Source organism: Carcharodon carcharias, chromosome 8, assembly GCF_017639515.1.
Source record: "Carcharodon carcharias isolate sCarCar2 chromosome 8, sCarCar2.pri, whole genome shotgun sequence".
In the NCBI taxonomy this organism is placed as follows: Eukaryota; Metazoa; Chordata; class Chondrichthyes; order Lamniformes; family Lamnidae; genus Carcharodon; species Carcharodon carcharias.
The window spans coordinates 169,443,070-169,459,108 of record NC_054474.1 but is presented as its reverse complement, the minus strand read 5'-3'; the positions used below and the strand labels follow the sequence as shown (position 1 = coordinate 169,459,108).

At 42.8% G+C, this 16,039-nt stretch overlaps 1 protein-coding gene across 1 annotated transcript in view; it reads left to right on the top strand.

The window, feature by feature from the left end:
- Positions 1-10,690, top strand: part of LOC121281536 — a 40,152-nt gene extending 29,462 nt beyond the window's left edge. The window contains exon 6 of the mRNA XM_041194485.1: positions 10,285-10,690. Coding sequence (XP_041050419.1) covers positions 10,285-10,690 — 406 coding nt within the window. The remainder of the gene's footprint in view (positions 1-10,284) is intronic.
- Positions 10,691-16,039: the final 5,349 nt, after the last annotated feature.

Here is a 16,039-nt window from a genome sequence, read left to right as displayed (position 1 = left end):
AGATTTTTAGCATTTCTTTAAATGCAATACAATTTAAATAATGTAAGTGTGTCAAATCAGCAACTAATAACAGGAAGGCAATGCCAAATAAAAATGCATATCCAAGATCAGGCAGCAAAAGTATAAATTTAACTGGACAATAAATGACAAAATTGTTAAGAATCAACATAATTAAACTTGACTTTTGTAATAGTTTATTTACAAAATATTTTTATTTTACCTCGCAAGACAATAATTACATACAGGTATAAAGACAATATTGTGATTACATGTATAAATGTGTTAAAAAAACATAAAAACTAAAAGCAATAGTGGCATAAAATAATAATGCTTCCCCAATAGGAATGCAATCAATGAAACCCAAAAGTACAGACAATTTTTTTTTTAAATGGGGAATTGTGATAAGTACTGTATAAAATGGCCAATGTTAAACAATTAAAACATATTAACTAAGTCATTCTTTCCAATCTAATAACCTAACATTTCATGACAAACTTTTTGGCTCTTGCTTATTTTCTCCAAACTGAAATTTGGATCAATTGTATTTACTTTCAACAATCCAAATTTGCAAAAAATTCTGAAACACATAACAATCCCAATCCCATTTTACCTATTCTAATTCAAAATACTATTTTCTGTGGTTATTATAAAGCGCAACTGGTTTAATTTAAGGTTATAAAACAAAAACAGAATTACCTGGAAAAACTCAGCAGGTCTGGCAGCATCGGCGGAGAAGAAAAGAGTTGACGTTTTGAGTCCTCATGACCCTTCGACAGAACTTGAGTTCGAGTCCAAGAAAGAGTTGGAATATAAGCTGGTTTAAGGTGTGTGTGTGGGGGGCGGAGAGATAGAGAGACAGAGAGGTGGAGGGGGGCGGTGTGGTTGTAGGGATAGAAGCAGATCATCAAAAGATGTCAACGACAATAGTACAATAGAACACATAGGTGTTAAAGTTAAAGTTGGTGATATTATCTAAACGAATGTGCTAATTAACAATGGATGGTAGGGCACTCAAGGTATAGCTCTAGTGGGTTTTTTTTTATAATGGAAATAGGTGGGAAAAGGAAAATCTTTATAATTTATTGGAAAAAAAAGGAAGGGGGAAACAGAAAGGGGGTGGGGATGGGGGAGGGAGCTCACGACCTAAAGTTGTTGAATTCAATATTCAGTCCGGAAGGCTGTAAAGTCCCTAGTCGGAAGATGAGGTGTTGTTCCTCCAGTTTGCGTTGGGCTTCACTGGAACAATGCAGCAAGCCAAGGACAGACATGTGGGCAAGAGAGCAGGGTGGAGTGTTAAAATGGCAAGCGACAGGGAGGTTTGGGTCATTCCTTTTCCGCAAGAATGACCCAAACCTCTCTGTCGCTTGCCATTTTAACACTCCACCCTGCTCTCTTGCCCACATGTCTGTCCTTGGCTTGCTGCATTGTTCCAGTGAAGCCCAACGCAAACTGGAGGAACAACACCTCATCTTCCGACTAGGGACTTTACAGCCTTCCAGACTGAATATTGAATTCAACAACTTTAGGTCGTGAGCTCCCTCCCCCATCCCCACCCCCTTTCTGTTTCCCCCTTCCTTTTTTTTCCAATAAATTATAAAGATTTTCCTTTTCCCACCTATTTCCATTATATTAAAAAAACCCCACTAAAGCTATATCTTGAGTGCCCTACCATCCATTCTTAGTTAGCACATTCGTTTAGATAATATCACCAACTTTAACTTTAACACCTATGTGTTCTATTGTACTACTGTCATTGACATCTTTTGATGATCTGCTTCTATCACTGCTTGTTTGTCCCTACAACCACACCACCCCCCCTCCACCTCTATGTCTCTCTATCTCTCCGCCCCCTACACACACACCTTAAACCAGCTTATATTTCAACTCTTTCTTGGACTCGAACTCAAGTTCTGTCGAAGGGTCATGAGGACTCGAAACGTCAACTCTTTTCTTCTCCGCCGACGCTGCCAGACCTGCTGAGTTTTTCCAGGTAATTCTGTTTTTGTTTTGGATTTCCAGCATCCGCAGTTTTTTTGTTTTTAATTTAAGGTTATGCCTATTAATTAACATGGTGACTTATACTATAGATTTTTGGAATGTTCAGTTTGATGAAACATTGCGGAGATTATGCGGGAGTGCAGGCGGGTGCGCAGCCAATCGGCACCCCCGATTGGCTGGATGCCACCATTTTACGTGGGCGGGCCAATTAAGGCCCGCCCAGCATGATGCACACCCGGATGCGCTGAGCACACCCTATGCAAGCTGGGGGAGTAGGCTGAGTCGGGGCCTGTGCTCTTTCACACGCATGTGCGCGAAAGAGCACAGAAATCTCCCCGAGGCACAGTGGTGAATAAAGGGAGAAAAAAAATTTAAAGACATGTCCCCTCAGTGAGACTGTCACATGAGCTGGGACATGCCAATTAATGTTAAAAAATTTTCCAACACTTTAAAAACGTCATGAACCTTATCCTGCCCATGGATGAGGTTTCATGATAAATGCGAATGCCGCCTGGGCTCTTCGCCTGCCCGTCAACCTTAAGGTTGGACGGGCAGATCAGGTCAATGATTTCATTGATTGTTAAATGGCCTTAATAGGCCTTTGACAATTTGTCAGGCGCACAGCACATCATTTTATGCCTCGGCGAGCAGGCCCTGCTCCTACTCACCGAGCCAAAGGCTCTACCCATTATCAAATATAGTCATGGGCCAGAATCTTCGGGTTGGCGAACGGGAGCAGGCCCTGCTCACCAACATGTAAAATGACGTCGGGCATGCGTCCTGATGTCACCACACGTCATTCCAATTTTCAGTTCGGCAGACACGCACCGGAGTCAGCTGCGCATCCACCAAACTGTCAAAGGCCTATTAAGGCCATTTAAATTCCAAATAAAATAATTAACTGAGCTGCCCATACAATTTTAAGCTTGGCGGGCAGGCGAAGAGCCCAGACAGCCTTTGCATTTATCATGAAACCTCCTCCACGGGCACGATGAGGTTTCATGAAGGTTTTTAAAGTTTAATAAAAATTTTTAATAAAATTCATTGACATGTCCCAGCTCATGTGTCACTGTCACATGAGGGGACTGTATTAAAAAAAAAATTTTCTTCTTTATTAAAATTTTAAAAAACCAACCTAATCTCCCTGAGGCAGCTCCGTACCTCAGGGAGATTTCTGCGCTCTTTTGCACGCATGCGCGCAAAAGAGCGCAGGCCCCGACTCAGCCTACTCCCCCTGCCCGTGCAGGGAACACTCAGCGCTTCCAGATGCACGTCTCGCTGGATGGGCCTTAATTGGCCCGCCCACATAAAATGGCAGCATACAGCCGGTTGCTGCCCGCACCCGCTCCTGCCCACCCACACTCAATGGGGAGAAAATTCTCCCCATGGAGTTACACCGAGTGTACAACACAGAAGCAGACCATGCTACCCATCTAGTCTATGTAGGCTTTTATGCTTCACCGCCTCCTTCTACTCAATTTTATCTAACTGAACCAGAATATCCTTTTCTTCTTTACTCCATCATGCACTTATTTAGCTTCCCCTTAAACACATCAATTTAGTCATGGGCCAGAATCTTCAGGTTGGCGAACAAGGGCGGGCCCCGCTCACCAACGTGTAAAATGACGCGCAGTGACGTCGGGCACGCGTCTTGACATCACCACGCGTCATTCCAATTTTCAATTCAGCAGGCACGCACCGGAATCGGCTGCACATCCACCGAACTGTCAAAGGCCAATTACTCCAGTCTTTGGGTAAAAAGTTTCTCCTTAAATCTTTATTGGATTTATTAGTGACTATCTTGTCTTTATGACTTCTAGTTTTGGACTTTGCCAAAAACGGAAACCCTGTCAAAGCCTTTCATTATCTTGAAGACCTGTATCAGGTCACTCCTCATTTTCCCTTTTCTGGAGAAAAGCCTTTCCTGATGAGTCTTGGTGTCAGGCTTGGGAAAGGTGGTGGCATAGTGGTATTGGGACTGGACTAGTAATCCCAGAGACCCAAGGTAATGCTCTGGGGATCCAACTTCAAATCCCACCATGGCAGATGGTTTCAATTCAGTCAATAAAAAAGTTTGGAATTAAGGAGTCTAACGATGGCCATGAAACCGTTCTCGATTGTCGTAAAAACCCATCTGACCTTTAGGGAAGGAAATCTGCTGTCCCCTTACCTGGTCTGGCCTACATGTGACTCCGTATCCACAGCAATGTGTTAACTCTTAAATGCCCTCTGAAATAGCCTAGCAAGCCACTCAGATGTATCAAAATCACTAGAAAATCCATAAGGAAAGAAATTGGGCGGACCACCCGACATCAACCTCGGCACCAGAAACGACAACAGCAAGCTCAGCCCTATCAACCCTGCAAACTCCTGGCAACTTGCAGCAAAATTGGGAGAGCTGTCCCACAGACTAGTTAAGCAACAGCCTAACATAGCCATACTCATGGAATCAAAGCTTAAGATAGGGGCAGATTTTCCCCTCGGCGGATGGGCCTGGGAGAGGCCACGCAATGGTCCGCCGCCCACGTTAGGGCCCCAACCACGATCTCACACTGGCCGGCCAGCATGAAACACGCGCTGATAACCTCAGCATTGCCTGGGTGGGAGCAGGAGGAGCGCGAGTGCTGAAGTGTGCGCATGCACAGGGGTGCGCTCAGCAAAAGCTCCCTGAAGGCATGGAGCTGCCTCAGGGAGCTGAAGATTTTTAACTTGAGAAATTAAGATTTTAGCAATAAGGAAAACATGTCCCCACCTATGACTCTGTCACATGAACAGGGACATGTGAAATATGAGTTTTAAAAATTTTTACTGTTTTTTTAGTCACTGTTCAAAACCTCACCACCCCCGTGGATGAGGTTTTGCAAAAAATGCAAAGGTCGCCTGGCCTATTCACCCGGGGGCAGCGAAAAATTCAATTTAATTAATTGACTAAGGGGCTTAATAGCCCTATTAATTGTCAGCAGACATGCTGCTGACTGTCGCACGAAATATCGCGGGAGTGCACCATGATGTTGGGACGCTCACCCGACATCATTTGCGGGCTATTTCACACTCGTGCATTTCAGACGTGCACCCACATGCCAAGCTGAAAATCCCGCCCATAATGTCCCATATAACACCATCACCATCCTATCCTGTACCACTGGCATGACAGACCCAGCAGAGGTGACGGCACAATGATATATAGTTGGGAGGGAGTTGCCCCGAGAGACCTCAACATCAACTCTAGACCCCATAAAGTCTCATGGCACCAGGTCAAACATGGGCAAGGAAACCTCCTGCTGATTAGCACGCACTCCCACCCCCTCAGTTATTGAATCAGTGCTGTTCCATATTGAGTACCACTTGCAGGAAGCACTGAGGGTGGCAAGGTCATAGAACATACTCTCGGTGAGGGATTTCAATGTCCATCACCAAGAATGGTTCTGTAGCACCACTACTGACCGAATTGGCCAAGTCCTAAAGGACATAGCAACTAGACTGGGTCTGCGGCAGATGGTGAGGAAACCAACAAGAGAGAAAAACATACTTGACCTCATCCTCACCAGTTTGCCTGTCACAGATGCATCTGTCCATGACAGTATTGGTAGGAGCGACCACTGCACAGTCTTTGTGGAGACGACGTCCCAGCTTCACATTGAGGATACGCTCTATCATGTGTGGCACTACCACAGTGCTAAATGGGATAGATTTCGAACAGGTCTAGCAACTCAAGACTGGGCATCCATGAGGCATTGTGGGCCATCAGCAGCAGCAGAATTGTATATAACCACAATCTGTAACCTCATGGCCCAGCATATCTCCCCTCTACCATTACCATCAAGCCAGGGGATCAACCCTGGTTCACCGAAGAGTGCAGGAGGGCATTCCAGGAGCAGCACCAGGTGTGCCTAAACAGGAGGTGTCCAGCTGGTGAAACTACAAATCAGGACTACTTGTGTGCCAAACAAGATAAGTAGCATGCAACAGACAAAGCTAAGGTGATTCCACAAACAACGGATCAGATCTCAGCTCTGCAATCGTGCCACATCCAGTCATAAATGGAGGTGGGCAATTAAAACAGTTCACTGAAGGAGGAAGCTCCACACACACATCCCCATCCTCAATGATGGGCGAACCCAGTACATTGGTGCAAAAGAAAAGGCTGAAGTATTTGCAACAATCTTCAGCTAGAATGCTGAGTGGATGATCCATTTCAGCCTCTTCTGGAGGTCCCCAGCATCATAGATGCGAGTCTTCAGCCAATTCAATCTACTGCATATGATGATAAAAAACGTCTGAGGGTACTGGATACTGCAAAGTCTATGAGACCTGATAATATTCTGGCAATAGTACTGAAGACTTGTGTTCCAGAACTTGCCAGGCCCCTAGCTAAGCTGTTCCAGTACAGCCACAAAACTGTCTACCTGGCAATGTGCAAAATTGCCCAGGTATGTCCTGTACACAAAAATCCGGCCAATTACTGCCCAATCAGTCTACTCTCCATCATCAGTAAAGTGATGGAAAGGGTCATCAACAGTGCAATCAAGCAGCACTTGCTTAGCAATAACTTGCTAACTGACGCTCAGCCTGGGTGCTACCAGGCTCACTCAGCTCCTGACCTCATTACAGCCTTGGCTCAAATATGGACAAAAGAGCCCTGTGGTGAAGTGAGAGTGACTGCCCTTGACATCAAAGCAACATTTGACTGAGTGTGGCATCAAGGAGCCCTAGCCAAACTGGATTCAATGGGAATCAGAGGGAATACCCTCCGCTGATTGGAGTCATACCCAGCACAAAGAAAGATGGTAGTGGTTGTTGGAGGTCAATCATCTCAGTTCCAGGACATCACTGCAAAAGTTCCTCAGGGTAGAGTCCTAGGTCTAACCATCTTCAGCTACTTCATCAATGACCTTTCTTCCATCATAAGGTCAGAAGTGGGGATGTTCGCTGATGATTGCACAGTGTTCAGCACCATTTTGTGACTCCTCGGATCCTGAAGCAGTCCATGTCCAAATGCAGCAAGACCTGGACAATATCCAGGCTTGGGCTGAAAAGGGGCAACTAACATTCACACCACACAAGTGCAAAGCAATGACCATCTCCAACAAGAGAATCTATCCATTGCCCCTTGTTATGACATAGCAGTTGATTAAAGGCTGAGTTGTTTAAATCCCAGAAAGAAACTTGAACAACTGTCATAACCTATATTTTCAATTGGTGTGTTTGAGATGCAGCTCTGAATTCAGGAATAAAACCACCAAGCCTCAAGAGTTTTTTTATATAAATGAATAAATGTTTAATTTAGTTTTATCAACTAATTAAACACATACACATGTCTACAAGTTACTCCCATAATAACTTATAAACAAATCCCCAAATTAATCACTCCCAGGTAAATCTTCACCAAGGCAACAATAACCCATAGACTTTAAACAGATACCAGGCAAAGCACATTTGACCTTACAAATTCAAAATGAGGTTCCTTTCATTTTGCAAAAACAGAATTACCTGGAAAAACTCAGCAGGTCTGGCAGCATCGGCGGAGAAGAAAAGAGTTGACGTTTCGAGTCCTCATGACCCTTCGACAGAACTTGAGTTCGAGTCCAAGAAAGAGTTGAAATATAAGCTTATATTTCAACTCTTTCTTGGACTCGAACTCAAGTTCTGTCGAAGGGTCATGAGGACTCGAAACGTCATCTCTTTTCTTCTCCGCCGATGCTGCCAGACCTGCTGAGTTTTTCCAGGTAATTCTGTTTTTGTTTTGGATTTCCAGCGTCCGCAGTTTTTTTGTTTTTATTCCTTTCACTTTGGTTCCTTTGCACAGTTGTACGCTTACAGGCTGGTTAGATCTTACATGCCTCTGACTCATACACACAAACTCCTTTCTGTTTATACCTAGCTTCCTCTTTGAATGTAAATTTTCCATTGTATTACTAGTTTTTTTTTAATTTTACCTCTCCTAACAATAATCCTTTCATTCCACCAATGCTATTAGTAATAGCAACACATTCTTTGTGTCTCCCAGCTAAGTGCAAGATTTTACCCATTCTTTTGAATGGTTTATTCAACAAATGCAAATTGTACTTTACCTTTTACTCCTTACATTTATCTAATTAACATATCAAACTACTATACATCAAAGCATGCAGACTAGCTGGCTTTAATCCAATCAAGACATACACAGACACACACATAGACACAGACCCTACTACAAGTCCAATTTAAAAATAATTTCCAAAAACATTATAATTAATATCTCTTCATGACACCCTTGACATTCAATGACATTACTATTGCTGAACCCCCCACTATCAACACCCTGAGGGTTACTAATGACCAGAAACTGAACTGGACTAGCTATATAAATATTGTGGCTACAAGAACAGAACAGAGGCTAGGAATCCTGTAGCGAGTAATTTACCTCCTGACTCCCCAAAGCCAACTACAAGGCACAAGTCAGGAGTGTATTGGAATACTTTCCACTTGCCTAGTTAAGTGCAGCTCCAACAACACTCAAGAAGCTTGACACCATCCAGGACAAAGCAGCCCACTTGATTGGCACACCATCCACAAATTTTCACTCCACTGACACACAGAGGCAGCAATCTGTACCATCTACAAGATGCAATGCAGGAACTCACCAAAGGCTTCTCAGACCACATCTTCAAAACGTACAATCTGTACCACTTAGAAGGACAAAGGCAGCAGATGCATGGGAACACCACCAACTGGAAGTTCCCCTCCAAGCCACACACCAAGCTTTTTTGAAACTATATCACTGTTCCTTCACTGTCACTGGATGAAAACTCTGAAATTCCCTCCCTAACAGTACTGTGGGTGTACCTACACCAAATGGACTGCAGCAGTTCAAGGTGGCAACTCACCACCACATTTTCAAGGGAAATTAGGGAGGGCAATAAATGCTGGCTTAGTCAGTGACGCCACATCACTTGAATTAATATTTTTAAAAATCATCATTTTTGCTCCTTCTCCAATGCCTACAATATCCTTTTTACAATATGGAGACAGGAACAGTACACAGTATTCCCAAGTGTGGTCAAGCCAACATACTATACATGTTTAACTTAGCATCTTTGCTTTTCAGTTCTGTCTTTCTAAAAGTGAACCCCAGTGCTTGGTTTACTTTTTTTTTATTGACTTATTCATCTGCATTATTTAGTGATTTTTGTATCTTATTTCTCGATCCCTTTCTCCCTACCCCATTCAGGCTCTTGTTATCCAAGCTGTATGTAGCCTCCTTATTTATCCCTTCAAAATGCGCTATGGTGAAATTCATTTGCCAAGAACTTGCTTATTCTGCCAATTTATTAATATCTTCCTGTATTTTATCACACTCTTGCTACACCTCCCAGTTTAGTGTTGCTACAAATTTTGAAAATTAACTTCTGATTCCTAAGTCCAAATCATTCATATAAATTGTGAACAACTGGTCCCAGCACTGAACCCTGTTGAACACCACTTCTCACCTTTTACCAATTTGAGTAGCTACCTTTAACAACTGCACTGTTTTCTATTTTGTAGCCAGCTTGCTATCTATTCTGCTACCTCTCCCCTGACTCCACATGTTCTGACCTTAGTTATGAGTCTATTATGTGGTACCTTATCAATGATATTTTGAAAATGCAAATACATTACATCCACTGTGTTATCCTATAGAAGCAGTTACCAAAAGGAAACCTGGATAAAAACACAGCATTTTGGTTACACCTCATCTCCTGAAGAGGGAGAAAGATGCATGCTGGGGAATCAATTTCAGGGGTGCTGTCAGTGCCATAGTACCTTACCAAAGACAGTATGTTTCACGTGCACCAGGACAGTGTTGACAGGGTATTTGACTGCTATAGACTATTATGGCCAAGTCTGTTGTCATTCAAAATTCACATAATCAGATTTGTAATGGAGAGGGTGAAGGCATTGAATAGCAATCAGAAGCATAAGTGCTGGCTCCTCATTCTGCCCCCTCCCATGCTCACAGCTATGTGCCCAATTATCATGTCCACATTCCTCCCATCTTCATTCTGAAAGCGGGGATCCATTTAACTTAGCACACCAGAAATTGAACCTGAAGCTTTTGTAATATGTAAGTATCACACTATTGACATGTTAAGCTATTATATCTTCAGAAATTTCAGCAGAACATTACATTTTAAAATGTAGTGTCTCTGTTTAGGAGCACATGTTTATAAAGTTAGTAGTGTAAATGAAAATTGCTGGAAACAGAATGAATGGTAAAAACACTGGAATTCGTCATTTGAGAAATCTTTGTTTTAACTTATCTCACAGGGAACCATGTGAAGATGTTTCACAGAATCTTGAGGTATCCAGTGGAGATTTAAAGAGAAAACAGAATTACAAAAATACTAAAACAAAGCAAGAAGAGAAGAATGGCAACTGGATCAAAGATTCTGCCTGGGCATCTCCGCCTGGCAGTAGATTCAAAGATCACATGCAGAGAAGATTAACACATGCAAGGAAGAGTGTCCCAGCTCCTGCAGTTAATGTAAATTCAATAGAACAAAAAAAGTACTCTGAAATATTGGAGGATCCCTGGAGCAGACTAAACCAAACACAACCATTAAAGCACAATTACATCGACCGTCCAATGTTTGATTTAACCATATATGACTTGGAAGCTGAACTGGACAATACCAACAGACTCCAGGAGGGTATATATATCAACAATTCATAGTCTAATACCAATGAAAATACTACTCTTCTTCCCGGCATGGAGAATGACAAAGCGAAAACAAATACCTTTGGATCCAGTACCTGGAAACCTGAACACTATGCTGTCAGTGACGAAATTAACTTCTTGGGTAGATCTCAGAATATTCATCAAAAACAATATATTTTAAGGGAACATATGGCCCAAAATAAGTCGCCACATACCAAACAGTAGTGTTGCCATTTAAAAAGCTGATCATTGGATTATATAGGAAGTTAAGGGGTGGCTAAAGGAAAACTTGATAAAAGTGTTCAACTTTATGTTAAGTTTTAATAGTAAAGGAGAAACTGTTTCCATTGGCAGGAGGGTCAGAAACTAGAAAACACAGTTTAAGATAATTGACAAAGGAACCAGATTGGCGTGAAAGAGCAATTCTTTTATGGAGTGCATTGTGATAATCTGGAGTATGCTACTAGAAACGGTGGTGAAAGTGGACTGAATAGTAAATATCAAAAGGCATTGGAAAAAGAAACAATTACAGGATTATGGGGAAAGAACAGTGAAATGGGACTAATTTGACAGCTGTTTCTAAGAACTGTCATAGGCATAATGGATCAATGGCCTAATGTGATCTATGACTCTACGTTAACATTATTTTGCAGTAAGGAATTTTTAAAGTTAAGATTATTGGAAGCAAATATGGAATAGGCTTGGCAGCTTATCAAGTGAGAAATAACTTACGTATTGTAGATGTCGGCAATCTTTGACGTCACTACAGGAATAATTAGTATTACTGCATTAGTGTTACGACCAGGTGAGAAGGAGTGAACTGGCTCCCTTCTATTCAACTTCTTCAGTTGGTCATGGCATGAAGTTTCTTTTTACGAGGATATGCCTTTTGCAGGTCAGAATGTATTTTACTATCTAAGCTGTGAGCAATAAGAATCCAAACAAATAAGGTTTTCTTGAGTCAAAGAAGCAAATTTATTAACCCCAAGCCCGAAAAAAATAATAAAATCATAACATGCATTTGGCCCTTATCCGGTCATTAGGGCACACACACACAGCTATCAGAAATAAGGGGAGTTAGAGCCCAATAAAAAAGGTAAAAGAATATATGGTTAAGTGTCCTTTGGTTGCCCTTGAGGTGTACATTTTAAATGTGCGGCAGATTTAGGTTAGCTGGATTCTTGGATGCGGTCAGATGTAAAGAATGTTGCAATTATTACAAGATTTTAGTTTGCTGGTAGGTTTCTGGTAGAGTTGGCTTCTCGAGCCAGGCAACTCTCTTATTTCAAAAGAAAGAGAAGGAGAGAGAATGCCCTCAGCTTGTTTCTTCTGCTGAAGACTCTCTGGACACCACATGTGTTACTTGCAATCTCTTTCCAGTGGCTGGTTTGAACTGTCTCAGTTCAAACTGCAAAAGTTCCAGTAAGTTGAAAGTTGAAAAATCATATTTTCAAAAATAAAGGTGCATAACCATATAACACCTCCCCATCACAAAGAAATGAAATGAGATTCACTCTCATTTCATTACAAAGTATGAAAACACAAAACAAAGAAAAAACACATTCACTTCCATTCACTTACAGCCTTGGTCTGGATTATTCTTTCAATTCTAACTGGATCTCTTTAAGTTCTGGACAGGGTGTCCACAATCACATTCAATTTACCTGCAATGAGGATGATTTTTAGGTGATATGGCTGGAGAAACAAACTCCAGTGGAATAACTTTACATTCTGAGTTTTGAATTTCTCCACAAAGGTCAAAGGGTTGTGGTCGGTTTGGATGCAATCTGTCTATATCCATTTTGGATATATATCTCTAAGTGTTTGAGAGCCAATAGTAAACCTAGGGTTTCTTTTCCTACCCTAGAATACCGTTTCTGAGGTTTGTTCAGTTTTTTAGGAGAAATACCCAATTAGGCTCTCTATTCCAGATTCATTCTCCTGGAGGACAGCCCCTACCCTGAAGTCATCAGCATCCAAGGCTACTTTAAAGGCTTGGTTAAAGTCTTGGTTAGCACTTGTTCTTTTATTAAAATGGTTTTCAGCTTCTCAAAGTTGACTGGCATTTCTCAGTCCATACTACTTTTGCTTTTTTCTGTACTAGGTCTGTCAGTGGGGCAGCTTTGGTGTAGAAGTTTGGGAGGAATTTGTGGTAGAACCCACACATCCCTAAAAATCTCATGATTTCCCATCTTGATGTGGGAATGGGAAACCCTACTACTACTTTGCAGCTCTGGGCAGTACTTGTCCTTGACTCACCACATTTCTTAAATAGGTCACCTGAGCCTTAATGAACTCGCTGTTTGTAGGATTGACCACTAGGTCAGCTGACTGTAATTTCTGGAAGAGGGCTTCCAGTTGTTCCAAGTAAGTCTCCCAGGTGTCACTGTACACTAGGAGGCCATCTAGGTATACTACGCAATTGGATAAGCCCACCACTGCCTGGTTCATCAACCTTTGAAAGATAGCTGGGGCATTTCTGAGTCTAAATGGCATGACTCAACACTGGTATAACCCATCCAGAGCTACGAAGGCAGAGATTTCCTTCACACAGGCTGTCAAGGGAACCTGCCAGTATCCCTTGAGTAAATTCATCTTTGTAATGCAGACTGCGTTACCTACTCTTTTGTTGCAGTCTTCCAGATGGGGGTTCATGTAGGAGTCAGCTCTGGTCACTGCATTAACTGTTCAGTAGTCAATGTGCTCGAGCACAGCTGAGGAACTCCAGCCACATCTGCTAGGTTTTATTAGTTGGTGCTCCACCATGTAGTTAATCTCCTCCCGAACCTGGGTCAGCTTTTCTGGACCTGGGTGTTACCTTTTGGGGAGGGGGCCTTTCTAACATCCATATCATGTAGAGCTAAAGTGGGTCAGCCTGGCTTTTCTGTACAGATGCTTTTAAATGCAGTGAGCAGCCTTGTCAGGTCTCCTCATTGTTCTGCATTTAGGTGGATGAATATGCTGTCTAATTTAACTAGAATTTCTGTGTTTGCTAGCTTGACTGTAGGGAGTTCAATGTGAGCCTCACCCATGTCTTCCTCCAATTCTTCCTCACTGTTCTTCTCATCCTCCAGGTCTCTTGTCATTGCACAGACTATTACCTGCTTGTCCCCTTCTGGGCTCTGATATGGTTTTATCATGTTTACATGACACAACCTTTGCTTTTTCCTGCAGTCTTGGGTGTCAATTTATTCATTCATGGGACATGGGCATTGCTGCCCAGGCCAAAATTTATTGCCCATCCCTAATTGGCCTTGTTCAGAGAACATTTAAGGGTCAGCCACATTACTGTGGGTCTGGAGTCATGTGTAGGTCAGACCAGGTACGGAAGTCATTAGTGACATTCAGCAATGGTTTCATGGATTTCATCAGGCTTTTAATTCCAGATTTTTATTGAATTCAAATTTCACCAGCTGCCATGGTGAGATTTCAACCTGGGTCCCCAGCGCATTACCCTGGGTCTCTGGAATACTATTCAGTGGGAAGTCCATACAGGTAAAAAATTATGGTAATTCTCCCACCACTATTTTGGCAGATATGGTTCTTAGGAGAACAGCCTCTGAGAAACAAATAGCCACATCCTTGATGGTAAGGATATACTTACCTTTTGTTTTGGGCAGGGCCCCCACACAGTCCACTAGCACCTTATCTGATGGTTCCCCAAAAGCTGGAACAGGAATCATAGGTGTAGGTTTTATTGCAGGTTGTGGTTTTTCCCATAACCTGGCAGATATAGCAGGTTCTGCAAAACCTTACTACATCCTTCTGAAGGTATGGCCAGTAAAAATGCAGGCTGATGCTGTCTTGGGATTCTCGTTTACCAACACGCCCAGCCATTGGGATTTCATGTGCTAGCCTTAATGTTTCCCCATGGTACCTCGACTGCAACATTATGTGGTGAATCAATGTCCACCCATCGTTTGCAGGTTTGTGAGGGGGCCTCCGCTTCCTCATCAGCAGATCATTTTTAATGTGGTAGCATTCAGGGACTGCCTCTGCCTCAGCTTCAGTTTGGGCAGTCTGAGCTAACTTTTTTAACAAAAGGTTGACTTTCTAAGCCACAACGAAGGAAGACCTACTTATTACCTCCTCAGGCCCTCTAGACTCCTGAAAAGGTCTCAAATAATCAAACAGGGTCATCTGTCTGCAGTGCCACTTCAGCCTCCTCTGACAGAGTTTGTCTGACCAAAGACCAGGTTGACGCACAGTCAGGGAAAATGCTAGATACTTTTCCCTGCAGCTGTTCTGTCTCCCTTACCTTGTTTAGCTTCTCTGAGACTACTGGGGATGCTATCGCTTTTGATCCCACCAGGTTGACCCCATCCACAGAGAAACCGGGGACAATTACCATGGGCACCCAGTCCTGAGACAAGGTTGCACTCCAGATGCACCTGGTATAAGGTGTTGGGCATATACCCTCCTTCAATATCGTTCACTAACACCTTGGCACTTACTGTACTATCTGGTGGAAAGGTCATACCTTTTCCCAGCAGTAGTTTGGCTGGCCCCTGTATCCCTCAGTATCACAATAGGCCTACTCGCCTTGCTCGAAGCAAAATGTATCCACTCTTCCTTCTGATATAAAATCCTTATAACTCAAGGATTTTTTTAAACTCACCCATTCTCACAGTAGTGCATCCAGAGGGATTTGCTGCCACAGTCTGAGTCATAGCTATTCTCTCTGTCTGACTCACATTTTCTGCGCAAGGTTTGTGTGCCCCAATAAATCCCATAGGTTTTTTCTGTAACCTCCAGCAATCAGCACGGAGGTGTCCTGCCTTGTGGCATTTAAAACACACAGGCTTCTTGGTCTCTCTCCTCTTCTCAGCACCATAGTTTCTGGCTGAGGAGGGCCTCCTCTGTATCCAGCTATCCCTACTCTCCCATGGGTGCTCAGTTTCCTATCACTCTCCCACCTTCTATATTTCTCAGTTGGGGGTGACTAGGGAAGGGTTTCCTTTCGGATGAGTGTTTGTGGACAAGCTCATAATTATCAGCTAGGGTTGCTTCCTGTCCGGCCCCTGCTACTCTCTGTTCCTTTATGTGAGTTCTTAGTGGGAAGGGTGTGGAGTTTTTGAACTTGAGGAGAATTATTTCATGAAGGTTTTTGTAGGTGGCCTCAATTTTAAGCACCCATATCCACTGGTCAAAAGCGAGCTACTTAATCCATTTAAATTCCAGCTATGTCTAGTCAGGCCGTTTCCTGGGGGTACATAATTTCTGATGGTACGCCTTGAGCACTACCTGATACGCATTCATAGTAGCCCTTTTTGCTGCCCCAGAGCTTGTTGCACTTTCCTCAGGCAAAAAAGAGTAAACCTTGTGAGCTTTTCCTGTCAGCTTACTCTGCAATAGCAGGGAACA